Here is a 21,556-nt window from a genome sequence, read left to right as displayed (position 1 = left end):
CCTTCCTAACTCTCAGTGGATGACCCTACTTTGTATGTGATTTATTGTCTGTCTCCTCAAAGCAGAATGCAAACATAACAAGGGGAGGTATTTTTGTCTTTATCTGTTTTTTATTACATTCCTAGTCATGTGCAGTACAGTTCCTGGGCTGTTTGATACTCAATAAATAGCTAATAAATGAATGAACCAGTTTAAATGTTAATCTATGTCACTGCTATGAAACAAGTATTCATACCAAAAGGCAATGATCTTACATTTTTGTTCACTTTGCTCTGCGCAAACGATACTACACATGTAAAAATACTAAGAACAAATTAAAGAATTCAAAACATTTTAAAAAAATCCAAAATATAGGAAATTCTTAGTCATAAGGGGATGGACTAGGAAGCAACAGGTCACTGCTTTGGTTTCTCCTGCTGTAAAAAGTAAAAATTCAATGCATAATTTGAAAAAATCTTATTTTTAAAAAATCTTTGGTTTATTTTACTTAGTTCTCTTTGCTTTTCCAGTCGGAGTTGGGAAAGTGAGCCAGGGAAGTGAGGCCTTCTGAGGTGAAGAGGCTATTACAACTGCTTCTTACCTGGAAGCCTTATCCATTTCTGTGAGTGTACTCAGGTCAAGCCTGGCCTTTAAATTGAGAGATAACATGCTGGAAAGAAAAACCACTGAAGCTTCTGGAGATGTGTGGGGATGCTGCAACAATTTGGAAATCTCAAAGTCCCTAAGCATATGGTGCTTTTATTCCCATGGTAGATTTTAATTGTTGTACTTGGGGGCTGCATGGGAAGTTAGGGAGCTTTGAAAAGTCAGACAGAAATCTCCGATAGTATAGAATTATTTCAGAGACAAAGAGCTGCTTGAGGAAGAGAATCTGCTTCAAATACATGGCCAGTCTCTTCATCAAGACACCAAATTTGGAAATGGTATAGGGCAGAAGGCTGAAGAGCAGAATAAATCTCCCATAGTTTAGGAAGTGAAGGAGAAAGAGGCCCAACTAGGCTCTATCCAGCTCCCGCTTCTGGGCATTTGAAATCAAAGGTAGGGTTGAGTCTAATTTAAAATGCAATTTAGGGGCAGGCACGCTGGCTCATGCCTGTAATCCCAGCACTTAGGGAGGCTGAGGCGGGTGGATCACGAGGTCAGGAGATCAAGACTATCCTGGCTTACACAGTGAAACCTCGTCTCTACTAAAAATACAAAAAATTAGCCAGGCATGGTGGCACGCGCCTGTAGTCCCAGTTACTCAGGAGGCTGAGGCAGGAGAATCGCTTGAACCTGGGAGGCGGAGGTTGCAGTGAACCAAGATCACACCACTGCACTCCAGGCCTGGGCGACAGAGCGAGACTCTGTCCCCCCCCGCCACCCAAAAAAAAAATGCAATTTAGTCTTGTCCAAGCTCAATTCTTGATGGAATGAAAAGGGAGAAACCTCTCTGGGGCAAAAATAATAAAACTTCCTTCTCTATGTTATTTTTATTCATGACATCTTTCACATGGAGACATTTGGAAAAGCAGAAAAGCATGATAAATGAAAGAAAAAAACAGAAAGGCAGGCTCACAGATGATTCAGTTGTTGAAAGTAACAGGTAAGGACCTCAAAATATTAAAATGTTAAAGAAAATAGAGAAAAAAATACACAAAAATATGGGGAAATTTCAACAGAAAACTGAAAACTGAGAGAATCAAATGAATAATCCTTAACTAAAAAAGACAATATCTGAAATTAAGACTAATTAGATGGACTTAACAGCAAAATGGATAAAGCAGAAGCCAGAACTAGTGAACCTGAAGGCAGATCGATAGAAAATATCTTAATGAAGCACACAAAAAACAGAAAGAATGGAAGGAACAGAACAGAGCATAAAGGAAATGTGAGATACCATCTAACATATACGCAATTACAGTCCCAGAAGGAGAGAAGAAAGTGCATGAGGCAAAATAATATCTACAGAGATTATGGCTTAGAATTTTGCAAAACTGATAAAAGACATCAAACAAGATTGCAAAAGCTCAGTGAATCTCGACCAGGATTTTCTGTTCATATAAAGAAAGCGACACGTATGTGAATCACAGTCCAACTATTTGAAACTGAAGTTAAGGACATAATCCTGAAAGCAGCCAGAAGGGAAAACATATACATTACATTCAAGAGCTTAAGATTAACAGCTGGCTTCTCAAGAAATATTATGGAAGTTATTATAGAAAACAATGAAATAATACATGTAGAGCTCTGAAAGAAAAAGCTGCCAAGCTAGAATTCTAACCCAGCACAAGTATTCTTCAAAAATGAAGGTAAAAATAAAGACATTTTCGGATCAACAAAATCCTATCAAGAATTTGTCACAACACACTCACATTACAAGAAAACAATAAAGGAAGTTTTTTAGGCTAAAGAAAAATGATTCCAGATAGAAACATGGATCACTAGGGAGAAATAAAAAGCACCAAAAGGGTAAATATATGGGTAAATAAAAAGATATTTAAAATTAATGAGTAAAGAAAACATAAAGCAACAATCGAGTAAAAGTGTATTAAAAGATTTATAACACAGATTAAGGTAAACTATGTAACAACAGTCATACAAGGAGCTGTCTAAAGGTTTCTACGTTGTTTGTGAAGTAGTAACATACAAATTATTAAGAAAAAGATATATAAAGACCTAATAGAAAAATGGGCAAGAACCTCGAATCAAAACTTCACAAGACTAGATATCCAAATGGATAGTAAATATATGAAAAGATATTCAACCTCATTATTCATCAGGGAAATGCAAATTAAAATCACAGCAGGACATCACTATACTTCTACCAGAATGGCTACAAGTGAAAAACACTGACAATATCAAGTTCTGGCAGGGAGCTGAAGAAAGTAGAACTCATACATTATTAGTAGAACTATATATTGGTATAGTCACTTTAGAAAACTCTTTGAAAATATCTTCTAAAGCTGAAAATCCTCTACTATATGGCCCAGAAATTGTACTCCCAGGTATGTATCTGAGAGAAATAGTACATAGGACCACCAAAATATATAAGTATATTTGCAGGAACTTTACTCATAGTAGTCAACATCTGGAAATAACCCAAATATTTACCAACAACAGACTGGGTAATTTTTAGTGCTGATATACAATGAAATACTAAACAGCAGTACAAAAAAAAAAAAAAAAAAAAAGAGCAAACTGCTGATATATACAAAACATGGGTGAATTTCAAAAAACAACAAGTGAAAGACACCATACACAAAAGAGAATATACTGTATGATACCATTTATATGAAGTTCAAAAACAGGTAAAAATTCATTAATGGTGAAAGAAATTAGGATGATGTTTATTTCATAGTGGTAGGTTACAAACTGGGAAGGGACATGTGAGGACTTTACCCTATGCTGGACATATTCTACACATGAATATGGGTGAAGGTTACATCAGTGTATACATTTACAAATATTTATTAGGCTTATACTTAAAAGTAGAATGCTTGCACACTTTGCTATATGTGTATCACCACATAAAAAAAAACAAAAATTTCAGTCACAAAAGGGAAGTAATTCATATGCAGAGATCTTAACAACTTATGGAAAAACAGAAAATAGTCCATTCTATTGATGTCTACACAGCCTTTTTCTCTACTGGACCTCTAAAAGTATGATAGTAAAGTTTTGTGATTGTAAAACTTTGATTAGTTACAAGTTCCTGATTATTTGTCCATAAATACATTCCTTCATTCACAAAATATGTAAGTAAAATATATAATATGTTACATCCTTTACTTTAGAGAAAAAAGCAGAAAAAGGAGACAGTAGTACTGGAGATATATATATGATTAAATTATAAATAGGATGGTCAGGAAAACCTTCATTGAAGGCCTCACTCAATTAGAGACTTGCTTCAACTAGAGAATATTCTAACATTCAAAGGTCAAAGAGTTAAGGAAAACTTAGCAAAGGAGACTGGGAAGGACAGGTTTATGAGGAAAAAGAAAACCAGGAGATAAAGTGCCCCAGAAGCCAAAAAAAAAGAGAGTGTTATCAGGAGGAATAAAAGGTCCATAGGGTCAAATATTGCTGATAAGTTAAAAGGTGAAGACAGAAATGATCACTGGATTTTACAACACAGGATAGGGAAATAGACTAGGGGAGTAAAGTAGGACTGCTGGGCAGCATGAAGAGCTGACCTGAGGTGAGTGTCTGTCAATCTGAATTAATATTAGTCAGCACGTTGTGGGTGTTTTAAGTAAGCTGTCTTCAGCTGGATAGTTGAAGATACAAAGTTGTATTCAAACACGGTTGGGGTTCTGCGAAAGGTATTTGACAAAGAGAAAGAGGAACAATAGATTTGAAGGTATATGCCAGGGTATGATTATGGCTGACCAGAGAATGAAAAATGAGGGTATAAATAGCAGAGTTAAATGGTGATAGACTTGTAGGTAACGGTGGCAGTGAAGAAATACTGGAGTTAAGGGGTCAGAGAGAGAGCACTAAAAATTGTGACCAGGAGACTATAAAAGATTTGCTGGAAACTGCGATTAATGAAGAGTTTTAGATATTGTAATCTTAAGACATATCTTATTATCATATGACGGACTGGATGAAACGAGGTGGAGAAAACAATCACTGAAGGTGAAGAATCAAGAAACTCACTCAGAATCTTAAAAAGTTTATGTGTATGTGCATTTTAAAATCACCAAATACGGCAGAAGCAATGCTGCAGAGAACGACAGTGTGAAAGGAGCCAGAGCTCTTAAAGATTGAGCAAATAAGATAGGAAAAGTCATTAAAGTGCTATAACGAAGTGAGGAGGGTCCCATTTCCGCATCCCCAAAGGTATTCCCACACATCTTTATAAACATAAATATGTACCCACAGGAGACCAAAGCTATTTTGTTGTTGTTTACTATTAATTGTGTGATTTTACATAAATGGTATTATGCTGCGTTCTGCATACATCTCTACAACTTGATTTTTCACCACTTAATAATTTTTTTCAAAGATAAAACAACCACTTATAATAAACAGCTCATAACACTGTCAGTACAATTCAAAAAGTGAAAATATATTTAAAATACATTTACCTTGAAGTTTTCTACTGAGTTCAAGTTTTTCTTGCTCAAGGCGCTTAATTCTTCTTTCATAAGCTTCAGTTGCTAAGTTGTTGTCTAGAGTCCTCTGAACATTAACATCAAGATCCAGTGAGGTGGGACCAGCCGTAACTCTTAAACAGCTCCGATCAGAAAGTACACTGAAGAAAAGAAAAAAAAAAATGTAGGTTCATACTGTGATAAAAAGTTTGAAGAAAAACGTTAACATTTTTTAAAAATTGTTTTTAACTGACTCCACCCTTATGGCAAAAACATTTTTAAATTGCTCATTTAAAACACAGATCTGAATATCTTGCAGTTAGCCAGCTGGAATAATTATAAAAATTTGTTTGCAAAATCATCATAAACTGTTTTTAGAAGCATTTTAAAAAATGAAAACTTAAAATCCACCCAAATTCTTTTGATTTTAAAAACCCCACAAATTATAAAATGAAGTTTGGGGAAGGGTTACTGGTAGTTTAAAACAATTTGACTACCTAGGTGAAACAGCAGTAGTCAAAAGCACCAGCCACGGCCCTCTTTACTAGAATTTGAAATTCAAAAGCAAGTTTCTGTCTTTAATTCAATACAATTTAAATAAAAATGCTGAAACTGCTGGACATTTGGTGGTGAACAAAACAGACAAAAATCCTTGCCCATGTAGAGCTTATATTCCAGTGACTGAGACAGAAATAAAGAAAATAATGGAGATATTCATTACATTAGAAAATGTTAAAATGCTAAGGAGAAAACACAAAGCAGGAAAGGGAGAAATAAAGTATTGAAGGGGAGGAGATAAAAATTTAGATAAAGTAGTCAGGAAAGCTGTCACTGCTAAAGTAACTGTGGAAAAAGCCAAGTAAGGGTGAGGGGACCACTTAAGGGAATATCAAAAGAAAGAATGTTCCAAGCAGATGAAACAGGAGTACTAAAGCCCCGAGACAAGAGTATGTCTGGCATGTTCACAGGCCAGAAAGGAGGCCTGTGTGCATGGAGTCGAGTAAACAAGGAAAAATAAACTCAGAAAGATAAAAGTAAGGCAGTCATGTAGGGCCTTGTAAGAAGTTTGATTTGGAGTTAAGATATGAAGCCACTGGAGTCGGGGATGGGTGGACTGGTTCTGAACAGGGGAGTGACATGTTCTGATTATCTTTTAAGAGGATCACCTGAACAGGATCAGAGAACTAAAAAAAAGTTATTTACATAGTAAGTGGGTGGTTAAGACAGATTTTTAAGTAGACGAGAGGAGAGGTCTCAGTTGGAGATGCACATTTAGGAGTCATCAGCAAATCTTTGGGAGAACACTAGAGAGTTTAGATGGAAAAGAGAAATCCAAAGACTGAGCCATAGGACACTCTGATATTCACAAGTCAGGGAAGTCAGGAGGGATCAGGTATGGAGACTGAGAAGGAATGACCAGCAAGGTGAAAGAAACTCAGTCAAGTGCCCTAGAAGATAGGAGAAGGTGGTATTTTAAAAGTATGGAGCTGTGGCAAATAAGATGAGACTAAGCAAATAAGTAAGACTAGGACTGAGAAGTGATCATTAGATTTAGCAACATGTTGGTCAACAGTGACATCGATAAAAGTAGTTTGCACGAACTGATGGGGGCACACACCTGACTGGAATGGATTCAAGAAACAACAGTATGAGAAAAATAAACAAAATATAGTCAACAGTTGAAGTGATTTTTCTATAATGCAAAGCAGAGACATGGTTGATAAGAGGTAAAGGAAGAGGAATCCAGATTTTATATTTTGCATTAAGATGGAGAACTGACATTTGTAAGCTGATAGAAATGATCTGATGATGCAGATGACACAAGAAGAAAAAAATTTATGACATAAAAGCAAAATATGCACTAGACTAGCCAGGAAGGGATGGAAGAGACTGGCCTTACTAGAGGCTTGCACAGTTCATCCATGAAAAGAACGGAGAATTTGGGTCCAACAGTAAGTAGGCGGTAAATATGGTAACTGGAGCTTGTGGAAGTTGTCTGCGGTTTGCCTCAATCCTTTCAGTGAAAGGGGATGCAAGATTATCAGCTGAAAGTGAGGATGACAGAGGATGACAGAGGTTTCAAACTCAAGTAGAAAGAAATAGGCCAGATGCAGTGGCTCACATCTGTAATCCCAGAAACAGGGGAGGTTAAGGCCAGAGGATGGCTTGAGGAGTAGGAGGCTGTAGTGATCTATGACTGTGCCACTGCACTCCAGCCTAGACAGCACAGCAAGACTCCATTTCTAAATCGTTTTAAAAATTAGCTGGGCATGGCGGCTTGTGCCTATTGTCCCAGCTACTCAGGAGGCTGAGGCAGGGGGATCTTTGGTGCCCAGGAGTTTGAGGCTATAGTGAGCTAGGACTGCACCACTGCATTCCAGCCCTTCTGCTGCCCAGAACAAGACCCCATCTCTTAAAAAAAAAAAAAAAAGAAAAAAAAAGAAAGAAAGTAAAAAATAGTTACTAGGTGAGTGGAAGAGTGAATACACTAGGGTAATACGGTATATTTGTCAGACAAGGGGGACTTGAGGTTGGTAATCATGAATTTAAAGTAGACCAGTAAGAATAGTCAGCTATTTTTTCTAGTCATTTGCAACTGTACAGGTAGAGAATAAAATTGTAATAGTTAATGTTCACTTAGCAAAACAAGTATCACAGAATGAGAGAGAGTCAAAGGAACTGAAACGGCATACAAGGAGTGACTATAATCATTCTCAATGGAATTTAAACAGGGTAAGGGGGAAGTATCACAGAATGAGAGAGAGTCAAAGGAACTGAAACGGCATACAAGGAGTGACTATAATCATTCTCAATGGAATTTAAACAGGGTAAGGGGGAAACGGAATACAAGTGAAGTGAGGGTCAGTGAAAGAACGGTAGAATTAATGGGTTGAAAGTTCTGCTACTTGACATCTAGAGAATGAAACTCTTCTAATTACTGCTTCGTTGCTAAGGATTAGATTCCGAGCTCTCTGTTCCATTCTTTCCCCTCCAAAACGAGTTAAGATTTTCATGTGTTCTATTCATTTTGTAATGCTTAACTTTCTATTTCCAGCAGTAGGCTCATTCTATTTTTTAAAAAGTTTTAATTTACAAAGTTTTCTCATACATTTTTTACGAACCTCAATTCAATTTAATTTGCTTTAAATTGTCCAAACTATGTTAACTTTTTTTTTTTTAAGACAGAGTCTCGCTCTATCACCCAGGCTGCACTGCAATGGCGCAGTCTCGGCTCACTGCAACCCCCGCCTCCTGGGTTCAAGTGATTCTCCTGCCTCGGCCTCCCGAGTAGCTGGGAATACAGGCACCCACCACCATGCCCACCTAATTTTTGTATTTTGAGTAGAGATGGGGTTTCAACATATTGGCCAGGCTGGTCTCGATCTCCTGACCTCATGATCCACCTGCCTTGGCCTCCCAAAGTGTTGGGATTACAGGCGTGAGCCACTGCACTTGGCCCAAACTATGTTAACTTTTCAAACTTACCAGCTACTAGTATATGTAAAACCAACAAATGGCAGATGGTGGCCAGAAAATGCAGTATGTGTTGGTGGGGGCATCGTTTCCTAAAGGAGGAAAAAACATCTGGTAAGAAATAGGTAGTTATATGATCTGTAGGCTTGGCTATAAATATAAAACACCAAAAAGAAGTATTTAAAAAAAAATTTTGACTGTTCAATTTTAAAACACTGGTAAGTTTGGTATAGTTGTTTAGTGATATAAAATTTAGACCATGAACACTGCTACTCTAAAATTCTAATTAAAGTAAAATGAAGATTGAAAGTCTGATATTGAGAATACAGTCATTATTATTCATGTATTCTGTATTTGCAAATTTGTGTACAAGCTAATATTTATTTGTAAACCCCAAATCAATACTTGTGGTAATTTTATGATCATTTGTAGACACGTGCAGAGCAGAGAAAAATTTGAGATGTCCTATGCTCACATTACCAGCTGAGGTTGAACAGGAGAGGCTCTGCCTTCTCATTTAAGCTCTCATTATAAACAAGTGTCCTTTACAGGGTCTCTTTGGTGTCACGCATTTCACATTTTTGGGCCCTCTATATGTGATTCACTGCTTGCAAACGCTCCCAAGCATAGTGCTGAAGCGCTGTCTAGTGTTCCTAGCGCAAGAGGACAGTGATGTGCCTTTATGGAGAAAATAATGTGCTAGAAAAGCTTCATTCAGGCACGAGTTACAGTGCTGCTGGTGGTGAGTTCAATGGTGAGTTCAGTGTTAATGAATCAATAATATATGTTATATAAAGTGTCTTTTTAAAGAGAAGCACACATAAAACAAGACTATATATTGATCAGTTGATCAGAGGCTCACAGAAACCCAACCCTGTATTTCCCTCAGAGCAATGGTTCAATATTAGCTAATAGTGTTCAAGGCAACTATATAGAACATAACCACCATGAATAATTAGGATCAACTGTACTATGTATTTAATTTGGAATGATTCACACTTTGTTAACAGTAAATATAATTCTATTTATAAAAAACTGGTAAGAGAAGTCCATTTAATTATTCTTTGTGAAGTTTAGACAGGGAAGTATGAGAAATTTTTATCTGCCTTGAATATAGTACTAGGATGGTTTTACAATTATCAGTTATCAAACAGTGATCACAGCTTATTGTATTGAAATAGTATTCACTGTTTCAGTGAAAAGTAATATAACGTGTACCTATTATGTACCCACAAAAACTAAAAATATTCTGTTAAGTCATATAACATTAACATAAAAGTTTTTAGTACAGAATTAAAGCCATAGTAAATAACTGAATAAAAATAAAAGCTCAAATTAAGAAGGCTGAAAAGGGGCCGGGAGCAGTGGCTCATGACTATAATCCCAGCACTTTGGGAGGCTGAGGAGGGCGGATCATGAGGTCAGGAGATAGAGACCATTCTGGCCAACACGGTGAAACCCCGTCTCTACTAAAAACATAAAAGTTAGCCAGGTGTGGTGGCACACGCCTACAGTTCCAGCTACTCAGGAGGCTGAGGCAGGAGAATGGCGTGAATCCGGAAGGCGGAGCTTGCAGTGAGCCGAGATTGTGCCACTGCACTCCAGCCTGGGAGACAGAGTGAGACTCTGTCTCAAAAAAAAAAAAAAAAAAAAAAAAGAAGGCTAAAAAGGCAAAAAACATAAAAATTTTAAGTTCTTATTTTCCTAAATTTTAATCTCATATAACCTAAAGGGTTATAGCAGAGGTCAAATATAGTATGCTGGCCTGTTTTGGCATGGCTCACAAGCTAAGAATGGTTGAATTATTTGGCTAGTGGACTGGCCAAATAATTGGCTTGAGGTCTGCTATTCACCTCAGGCAGGGCTATACCTCAGAGCTATACCACGTCTGTGGACTATTTTCCCTACTGATTTCCTACCAAGTTTGCTATTGTTAGCAGCAACACACTGGGCTTGGGTATTTAGTCCCGGAATCTGCCCTCTGTATCAGCAAAGCTGCTGATTTTTCTATCCAGTTCCATGCTACTAGTACTACTGTCCCAGACCAAGTCAGTAGTGGGGATGGACATGTGTGGTATATGTGACTTTAACTAAAGTTCAGCAGTTTTTCACAAATAAATGCTTCTCAATTTATTTCTCTTCAATTGTTGTATCAGGCCCTGACATGGTTGATTTTAATAATTTTGTCCAGTTTTATGGTTTTAGGGAGAAATTTGCCAACCTCTTCACTTTGCAATCATAAAATCTGCTTTTTTAAGTATCTAATTCGTTCTCTTATGAAGCTTAATGGCATAACTTATCTGAGAGGTAAAACTTTGAATTTTAATTTTGTTCTCAGTCACAAATAACTATGTTCACCTCAGTTAACTTTCTTCTTAATTTGATTTGTGACAGAATAAGCACTGGAAGCCATGATCACTGACTGATAACTGATCATTGTAAAACCATCCTAGCAAAATACTTATAAACCAAAAAATTACTATATAACCATATTAGAAAGAAACAGGGATAGAACTTCTTCACAGTGTCATACTTATGTCATACTTACAGAATTTTTTAAACAATCATCATCTACATCAAAATTCGATGTATCTGTTGGGCTACTAACTTCTGGAATATAAGGTGCTTCACAGTTCCGAATATTATCCCAATCAATTCCACTGAAAAATGGGTGTTTCTTAAAGTCTTCTATTCCATTTTGACCAAGTCGATGTTCTCTGCTACAAATGAGCCTTCGAATAAGATCCTTAGCATTTTCAGACACATCAGTCACTTGGGCTGGAAACTGAAACCTCTCCTAAACAGAGAAAAACAGAAACAAAATATAAATCAGTGTTTAACATACTAAGTAGGTTGGTTGCCTTATTTATTTTCTTAAAAATACATTTTCTTTTAAATATATCTAATAACTGCATGTTGGTGCAAAGTACTAATACTAAAGGAATACAGTGATGAATGACAGAAGATCATTTTTCTAGGACTTTTAATTTCATATATGACTCAATCATGCATGCGCTATAGAAAGAATACACTATACCTTAAATACCTTAAACTGCTATCAGAATGAAGATAAATTACTTAAAAGTAGTGGAATTTGACTCAATATTTAAATCGAGATAGATGATTGATAATGGTCATATAAGTTACATACTAATGATTAACTAATAATAAATACTTTTAAAGGACATAATGTGTATCTGACACTATTTAAAGTACGTTACTCATTTAACCCTCAAAACAACCATTTTAGGTGGGTACTCCTACTATGCTAATATTATAGAAGAAATAAAGACACAGAATTCAAGTAACTTTCTCAACATTACACATCTAGGAAGTGGCAGAACCAGAATTCGAACTGAAGCTGTAATCTGTGCTGTTAAATATCATGTTATACTACAATATTTTTTTAATTCAAATAATGTACATGCTATTTACAACCCTGCTGCTATTTCCAGTCTTTCAACTCTTTATAACTATATGAAACATTATCTTTGCAAACAGGAAGAAGAACATACCCTATAAAGCTGCTTTTTATATATGTAAAGCAACTAATCATAATTGCTTCACTGGAACAAATTAAAAAGAATAGATTATCATTCCCTTCTATAGGATATTCATATTCTAGGTTTTTGCAACTGCTCACAATCTTCTAAGACTGCTAATAAAACCTTTCTTCTTATTATTATTAACAGTCTATTTCACTTAGTACTAAATATATTAAAGTTTCATTAATTTGTTCTTGTTGCGTGTCTGTGTTGCTTCTAGTGTTCTGTGATCATAAATAATGTTAGAATAGGTATCCTTGTACATATATCTTTGTTCTACTGAAAATGTCATAGGGTAGATTCCTAGACTGAAGTTGCTCAATCAAAACCTCTAACCATTTTTTAAGGCTCTAGGTGCACACTGTAAACTTCCTGAACAGAAAGGTTACACCAATTTATATTCCTATTAATGTCTTAGAATGCCCATCTCACTGCATTATTTATGGTACAGAGTACTATTTTTCTTTTGATCTTTGCTAATTTGACAAGAAAAAAAAGTATCTCATTCTTATTTTAAATTTGTATTGCACTTATTACCACTAAAGTTGAAAATTTTTTTACACATATTCTAGTCATGATTATACATATACTATAGTAAGCAATGATCTAAATTCTCTACTTATGACCTTTGTTATTCTACTGGGGAGACCACTTAATTTCCTACTTAGCAGCATCTCTAATAAAATACAAGAAAATTAGAACTAACAACTTATGAATAATTTATGGATTTTGACTATTTATGTTTGTCGTGTCCCATACTAGGATAGACATGTGATTGTTCACTGTTCTTAGAAAAATATTTTCTCTTTAAAAATTATTTTATTATATGTGTTATTTACCACATTAATTTGAACAAAAGTAAAATATACTAACTTTGTGATTCATGATTTTTCCATATGTCTCCACCAGAGATTCTGCATAAAATGGTGTTTCTCCGTAAAGCATTTCATACATACAGACCCCCAAAGACCACCAGTCACATTCAGGTCCATATCTGCCTTTTCCATCTTCCATGGCTTGAAGGATTTCAGGAGAGATATAATCTGGGGTTCCTACAGCCACTGAGGACTGAACCTGAAGAAATTTACATTTTTATTAATCTACTATATTAGAAATAAAACATTTTAAATTTAAAATAGTTACTGAAGATACACAATAAACATTATTATCTCATAAACACATCTTTGTCATTATCTGAAAAATAATAATAATCCTTATATATATGTTAAATTGTATATTATCCCCACATTAATAGTTTTCCAGATTTCATAACACTGTAGAACTTTTATTATAGTGTCACTTAACTGATGACATTGAGAGGAATAATTAAATTTAAACCATCATACCCATTAACAACAAATTGAATATTTGGTTTAGAACACTCATTATTGATAATTACCTGTCAAACCTATACATGTAAAAAAAAAAAATGAAACCGTGAAAATTTTACAATGAGATGGGGGGGAAAAAGCTCCTGATATTTAGGCCAACACTATGAGAAGCCTGGAGATTATGTTTAAACTCCTTAATAGAAACCTAAGAAAACACACGTCAATAATGTACAACAAACTACTTACTAATTTAAAAAACTATAAAAGAAGAGGTATATCCTTCAAAAACTAAAGTTCCAATAGAGAAAAAAAGTTGAGTACTTGTTATAGCAGGTTAAGTTTAATTAGAAAACAAGTAATTAAAACCAGGCATGGTAGCTGACATCTGTAATCCCAGCACTTTGGGAAGCCAATGTGGGAGAATCACTTGAGCCCAGGAGTTTGAGACTAGCCTGGGCAACACAGCAAGACCCTATCTCTGTAAAAAAGCAGAAGAAAAAATAAAACAGGTAACTAGAAAAATCCTGGGTATATATGTTGTAAGGTACTTTGAAGTAAAAGAATATTGGCCCTTTACATGTTTTAGAAGAACTTATCCAAAATATGAACATTCCTAAAGTAGAATACCAGTTAATATTTTGGATTTTCTAGACTACATTTCCAATTCTGAATAATTAGGATAGACTTACATTTTAGCAATACTGAGATTAAATAACTTGAAAACCCTTCCTTTACAAACTCTTAAAAATGCTAGATAAACATCCCGTCTAACATGGTGAAACCCTGTCTCTACTAAAAACACAAAAAAATTAGCAAGGTGTGGTGGCGGGTGCCTGTAGTCCCCGCTACTCGGGATGCTGAGGCAGGAGAATGGCGTGAACCCGGGAGGTGGAGTTTGCAGTAAGCCAAGATTGCGCCACTGCATTCCAGCCTGGGCGACAGAGCAAGACTTGGTCTCAAAAGCAAAAAAAAAAAAAAAAGCTAGATAAAATATAAGAATTATTTGTATAAACATATAAAAGAACTTTTTTACAAAGAGAAATTCTTAGAAGTCAGTAATCAAAAAATGCTTGAGAATCAGGACAATAAGCATTAGAGATGAGTAGGGTTGGGGAATTGTTGGTTTTCATTTCCTAGGTACTCGAATTTTAACGTACACAAAAGTGAATACCTTATGCTTATATGAGGTAAGAACAAAAGAAAAGACCCTATCCTTAGCTTAGATAAGGTGGCGAGTTTGAAGACAAAGGCTGCCCTATATACACACCTTTTGCCTTAAAACGTATACTGTAAGAAAAACGGTACATTATAAAAATCTGCCACAAAGCAGAGAAGGACAAGACATTTCATCTATCTTGACTTGTGTGTGATGAATGAAAAATATTGTTCCTGTAGAAATTCGTAACATTACATCACATAGTCTCAACATTTGGGATTCAAATGCACACCGCTTCTGTGGTCCAAAAGTTCCCAAGCCAAGAAATTGGCATTAACACTGACCCAAGGTTAGTTGCCTCTAGGAAGAGAAACAAATTCAAATCTACTCTGGAGGACACATGCTCAAATTTGGCAGATACAATTCTTAAACATAAAATCTCGCTGAATATTAACTCACAATCCAATAATATAAACCAAATGAGGAAACTGTCTGAGTAACTCAGAAATCCCAACAAACAGAACAATTAGATCCCTAACAACAATCAGATCCACTCTATGAAATAAGTATGTTTAAAATTATTAAAGACCTAAAAAAATCAACAACACAAAAGTTTATAAAAATCAAACAGAAGTCCTAGAAATGAAAATAGTCACTGAAATAAAATAAATGCAATAAATAGGTAAACAGTGGATTAGATACAGTTGACGAGAATAATAAACCTGAAGAAGAGCTGAAGAAATTAACTAGCATCTAATATGAAGACTTAAAAAATGGAAAATTTGGAAGAAAGGCTAAGACGTACAGACCCTAGAATGGACAAGTTCAACATAGTATAAGAGAATGAGATAAAAGAGAGAATAGTGGAAAGCAATATCCAAAGAGACAAAGCTTATATTTTTTCAAGAATGATATAAGACTTGAATTCCTGGATGCAGGAAGGGCATAAAGTACTTAGAAGAGGTTGAGCGCAGTGGCTCGCACCAGTAATCCCACCACTTTGGGAAGCTAAGGCGGGTGGATCACTTGAGCTCAGAAGTTGGAGACCAGCCTGGGCAACATCGTGAAACCACATCTCTACAAAAAATACAAAAATTAGCTGGACATGGTGGCACATGTCTGTACTCCCAGCTACTCAGGAGGCTGAGGTGGGAGGATTGCTTGTGCCTGGGAAGTCGAGGTTGCAGTGAGCAGAGATGGCATCACTGCACTCCAGCCTGGGCAACAAGAGTGAAACCCTGTCTCAAAAACAAACAAACAAACAAAAAAAAGTACTTAGAAGATAAATAAAAGCAGATTCATGTCTATACACACTGGAATTAAACTACAGAATACCAAAGCCAAAGAGATTTTAAAAAGAGATTATCTACTAAGAAATGACAATTAGACCAACAGCTGAATTATTAATAACTAACAATTGCAGTCAGAAGAAAATGAAGTTGTACCTTCAAAGTGAAAAGACAAAATAATTGTCAATATAATATTACCTACCTACCTAAATTATGATACAGAAATGATACATTTTCACACAAGACTAAGTAAACTATCGCTAACATTTCCTTTCAGCTAAACAAGCACTAAAGGGTATACTTCGGAAAACAAGAAATTTAACCAAGATGGAAGAATGTGATACTAGAAGCAATTATGAACAAAGATATTAGTAAACTTTACTAATACATCTAAATGGTGGTTAATTGGATAACATAATGAAGAAGAAGGAGGACAAGGACTAGAAAAAGAGGCAGGAGTAACTACCTGAGGGCTGAAAAATAAATTTACCCCATAAATGTATTCAACTATAATTTGTCAGTTTACAAATAGAAAAATAAAAATTTTTAAAAACCACCCACTTTACCTCCCTAAAAAAAAAAAAGAAAAAAAAAAGAAGTTGGAAATAAAACACTGGAAAAACAAAAACATATTACTGAGGGTGTAAACAGGATTCAAGTATTCTAAATTTCTTAAGTTTTTTAAATTTTTAATTATTATTTTTAATGGTGGTAAAAAGCCATAAAATTTACTATCTTAATGATTTTTAGAAGTGTGCAGTTCCAGTGGCATAAGTACCTTCACACTGTTGTGCAACCAGTCCCCACCATCCTTCCCTAAAACTTTTTCATCTTGGAAAATTTTAACTCTGTACCCATCAGTAATTCCCCCACTCCCGCTTCCCCTAGACCCTGGCAGCCACCATTGTACTTTGTTTCTTTGAACTTGATTACTATAGTTATCTCACATAAGTGGAATCATAAAATATTTGTACTTTTGTAACTGGCTTATTTCATTAACATAATGTCGCAAGGTTTCATCCATGTTGTAGCACGTGTCAGAATTTCCTTCCTTTTTAAAACTGATTGATATTCCATTGTATGTATACAGCACATTTTGTTTATCCATTCATCTGTCACCCTTTGGCTATTGTGAACAATGCTGCTCTAAAAATGAGTGTACAAATTTATGTTCAACTCCCTGCTTTCGCTTCTTTCGGGTATATACCCAGAGGAGGAACTCTGGATCACATGGTAATTCTATTTTCTATTTTTTGAAGAGCTACCCATACCATTTTCCATATTTTACATTCCCACCAACAGTGCCCAAGGATCCTAATTTGTTCACATCCTTGACAACACTTGTTATTTTCTGTTTTTTTGATAGTAGCAATCTTGCTGAGTGTGAGATGGTGTATCCCTATGGTTTTGATTTGTGTTTCTCTAATTATTAGTGATGTTGAACACCTTTTCATGTGCTAATTGGTCATTTAAATATCTTCTTTGGAGAAATGTCTATTTAAGTTCCTTGTCCCAGCACTTTGGGAGGCTGAGGTGGGTGAATCACCTGAGGTCAGGAGTTTGAGACCAACCTGGCCAACAGGGCAAAACCCAGTCTCTACAAAAAAAAAAAAAAAAAAAAAAAAAACAACTTAGCTGGGTATGGTGGTACATGTCTGAAATCCCAGCTACTCAGGTGACTGAGGCAGGAGAAGTGAGCCGAGATCACACCACTGACTCCAGCCTAGGTGACAGAGCAAGACTCTGTCTCTAAAATAAAATAAAATAAAAATAAATAAATACCTTGTCCATTTTTTAACAGGGTCCTTTGTTCTTTGTTGCTGACTTGTAGGAGTTCTTTACATATTTTAGAGACTAACCTCTTATTAGACATACGATTTGCAAATATTTTCTCCCATTCCATATGTTGCCTTTTCACTCTGGTCGTGCCCTTTGATGCACAGAAGTTTTAATGGAGATATTGCCCAATTTATCTATTTTTTTCTTTCGCTGCCTGTAATTTTGTGTCATCCCCAAGAAATCACTGACAAATCCAATGTCACAAAGTTATCCCTTCTATTTTTTTTTCAAAGAGTTTCATAGTTTTAGTTTTTGTATTTAGGTCTTTGACCCATTTTGAGTTAATTTTTGTTGTGAGTGTTACGTTGAGTTAATTACAGTGTGAAGTAATCTAAGTTTCTTGTTTTGATTGGGAATGTGGCAGAAAAACTGATTAACTCTAGACAGCAGGTAAACTATAAATGTTTAAAAATGTAAAGATAAACACTAAAATACTTAGAATATGTAACTTCCAAACAAAGAGAAATTTATTTATTTATTCATTTATTTTTTATTTTATTTTATTATTATTATACTTTAAGTTTTAGGGTACATGTGCACAATGTGCAGGTTTGTTACATATGTATACATGTCCCATGTTGGTGTGCCACACCCATTAACTCGTCATTTAGCATTAGGTATATCTCCTAATGCTATCCCTCCCCTCTCCCCCCACCCCACAACAGTCCCCGGAGTGTGATGTTCCCCTTCCTGTGTCCATGTGTTCTCATTGTTCAATTCCCACCTATGAGTGAGAACACGCGGTGTTTGGTTTTTTGTCCTTGCGATAGTTTGCTGAGAATGACGGTTTCCAGTTTCATCCATGTCCCTACAAAGGACATGAACTCATCATTTTTTATGGCTGCATAGTATTCCATGGTGTATATGTGCCACATTTTCTTAATCCAGTCTATCGTTGTTAGACCTAAAACCATAAAAATCCTAGAAGAAAACCTAGGCAATACCATTCAGGACATAGGCATGGGCAAGGACTTCATGTCTAAAACACCAAAAGCAATGGCAACAAAAGCCAAAATTGACAAATGGGATCTAATTAAACTAAAGAGCTTCTGCACAGCAAAAGAAACTAGCATCAGAGTGAACAGGCAACCTAGAAAATGGGAGAAAATTTTTGCAACCTACTCATCTGACAAAGGGCTAATATCCAGAATCTACAATGAACTCAAACAAATTTACAAGAAAAAAACAAACAACCCCATCAAAAAGTGGGCAAAGGATATGAACAGACACTTCTCAAAAGAAGACATTTATGCAGCCAAAAAACACATGAAAAAATGCTCATCATCACTGGCCATCAGAGAAATGCAAATCAAAACCACATTGAGACACCATCTCACACCAGTTAGAATGGTGATCATTAAGAAGTCAGGAAACAACAGGTGCTGGAGAGGATGTGGAGAAATAGGAACACTTTTACACTGTTGGTGGGACTGTAAACTAGTTCAACCACTGTGGAAGTCAGTGTGGAAGTCAGTAGATCCTCAGGGATCTAGAACTAGAAATACCATTTAACCCAGCCATCCCATTACTGGGTATATACCCAAAGGACTATAAATCATGCTGCTATAAAGACACATGCACACGTATGTTTATTGCAGCACTATTCTCAATAGCAAAGACTTGGAACCAACCCAAATGTCCAACAAAGAGAAATTTAAAAGCTAAACTTGATCAAGTCAACAGAAGGCAAGAAAGAAGAAAACAAACTCAAGCATACATGCAAAGAAACAAGCAAAACCAATGATAAACAGCACATAAGATACTAGAAATAAGTATATTAATAATCACAAAATTTATAAATGGATTAAATTCACCTATTAAACAAAACTGTTACACAGGACAACACACAAAACCAAAATGAACAAACGGGAAAAACATCAGCAATAATCTGTTTAAAAGGGATGCACTTAAAACATAAGGACACAGGAAAGTTGAAAGTAAATGGATGGAAAGGGATATATCAGGCATATGATAAAGAAAAGAAACTTAAGGTAGCTACAGTAGTATCAGTTAAATATATTCTAATGCCAAAATCATTGTAAGATTTTTTAAAAATTTATTAATATAAAAGAAAATACCCTGGAAGAAATGTCATTTCTGAATAATATATACATAACAGCAAAGCTACAAAAGAGCTGTGCAAAACACTGATGATTCCAAAGAAAAGTTAATAAACTTACCATCATAAGGATTTTTAAACAATGAATAATAGATCAGATAAATAAAATGGTTAAGAACACAAAAAAACTGAATGACAAAATTAACAATTTTAATCTTATGGGCATATATATCTGTACCCAAAAGTTAGGGAAAAAAAAGTATTCTTTTCAAATAAACATAGAACTTATAAAAACTGGCCTGTTACAAAATCACAAAGCAAATTTCAAAAAATGCCAAAAAAATCTGATACCAAATAGACCCAATCTACAGCAAACTGAAACCAGGAATAACTAACTAAACAAATAAATATAATACTATGGATATTAAAAGGCATATCACTAAATAGTGGCCCACAGAAGAATTCTAACTTAAGTTGGAAAATATTTAGAATTGAACAGTAGAATGCTCTGTATCAAAACTTATGAAGGAAAAGAGAAGCACAAATAAACAATACTAGGAAAAGGGGGGCAAAACAACACTGTAACAGAGATGTTAAAACTAGGAAGAAGCTGGTCTGTACTACTTTATGGCAATACAATTGAAAACTCAGAGAAAATGGACAATTTTCATCGAAAAGACTGTAACATATTAAAACTCAGGAAGAAAAAGAAAATCCAACAGACCTATAATCATTAAAAATTTGAATCAATAGTACAAAATCTATCTGCAAAACAAAATAAAATTGAAGAAAACAAAACTTCACCCAGGCTAAGGTGATTTAAAAGTAAATTCTACCAATGATATAAGTTAACAGATAACTGTATTATAAACTGTTCTAGAGCCAAAATGGGTAAGGGGAAAATATGGGTCTTCTGTTTCTTTTATAAGGCTAAAATGATCTAAATCTAAAAATCAGACAAGAACAATTTAATGAAAAAAAATTATACTCCAGTCTGAGATATGACTAATGTCATGTATGAATACCAGGTAACAATACTATATACAATAGTAGTAGAGTCAACTAAGAATGTGTTAAAATACTGCAATATAACATCTTGATAAAGTCATATTTACTCAAAGAATGAATGATTTAACAATGGAAAAGCTGTCATATATCAGATTAACAGATTAAAGGAAAAACAACCTAACATCATCTTGATGGATGCAGAAAAGTAATTTAGTTACAACCAGAACCATAACAAAAAAACTCCGGTAATCAGAAATGAGAAGGAATTTCTTAATTTGATAAGAGATACATACCAAAAGCCAACTGCAAACATTAAATTAATTTGAAGCTACAGAAACAACATCACTGCATCTATTTAACATTATACTGAAGGTCATTAGACTCCATGGTAAGAGAAAAAAATAGCACATATAAAGATTGTGAAGAAACAAACCCAAAATTTGTCATAATTTACAGATTACATGATTTACTATATGAAAAATCTGAAAGAATCTATAAACTATTTTAAACTGATAAAAAAATTAGCAAGATTGCTAGATTCAAGATGAATATGCAAAATCAATTCTAATCCTAAAGAAGAGCAACAAGCTATTAAACTGCAAATTTAAACAAGTATCATTTATAATACAGGTAACATTAAAAAATCCACAAGTCGTTTAGGAGCAAATCTAACTCATCTAGGTAATGGATTAATAGTGAACATTATGGAACTGTATTAACAGACATGAAAGAAAACCTGAAACAATAAAAAGAAACACAACATTCATAGATGAGAAG

The 21,556-nt window shown here is 35.0% G+C and overlaps 1 protein-coding gene across 11 annotated transcripts in view; it reads right to left on the bottom strand.

Moving 5' to 3' along the window:
• The window catches only part of CDC42BPA (CDC42 binding protein kinase alpha), a 331,226-nt gene that overhangs the window by 150,320 nt on the left and 159,350 nt on the right, over positions 1 to 21,556 (bottom strand). For all 11 annotated transcript variants that reach the window (XM_054467753.2, XM_054467687.2, XM_054467761.2 and 8 more), the window contains 4 exons: positions 12,971 to 13,171; positions 11,101 to 11,349; positions 8,565 to 8,644; positions 5,073 to 5,239 (listed from right to left, as the gene is read on the bottom strand). In XM_054467753.2, the coding sequence (XP_054323728.1) occupies positions 5,073 to 5,239; positions 8,565 to 8,644; positions 11,101 to 11,349; positions 12,971 to 13,171 (697 nt within the window). The remainder of the gene's footprint in view (positions 1 to 5,072; positions 5,240 to 8,564; positions 8,645 to 11,100; positions 11,350 to 12,970; positions 13,172 to 21,556) is intronic.

Source organism: Pongo pygmaeus, chromosome 1, assembly GCF_028885625.2.
Source record: "Pongo pygmaeus isolate AG05252 chromosome 1, NHGRI_mPonPyg2-v2.0_pri, whole genome shotgun sequence".
Taxonomy (NCBI): domain Eukaryota; kingdom Metazoa; phylum Chordata; class Mammalia; order Primates; family Hominidae; genus Pongo; species Pongo pygmaeus.
This window is presented reverse-complemented; position numbering and strand designations above follow the sequence as displayed.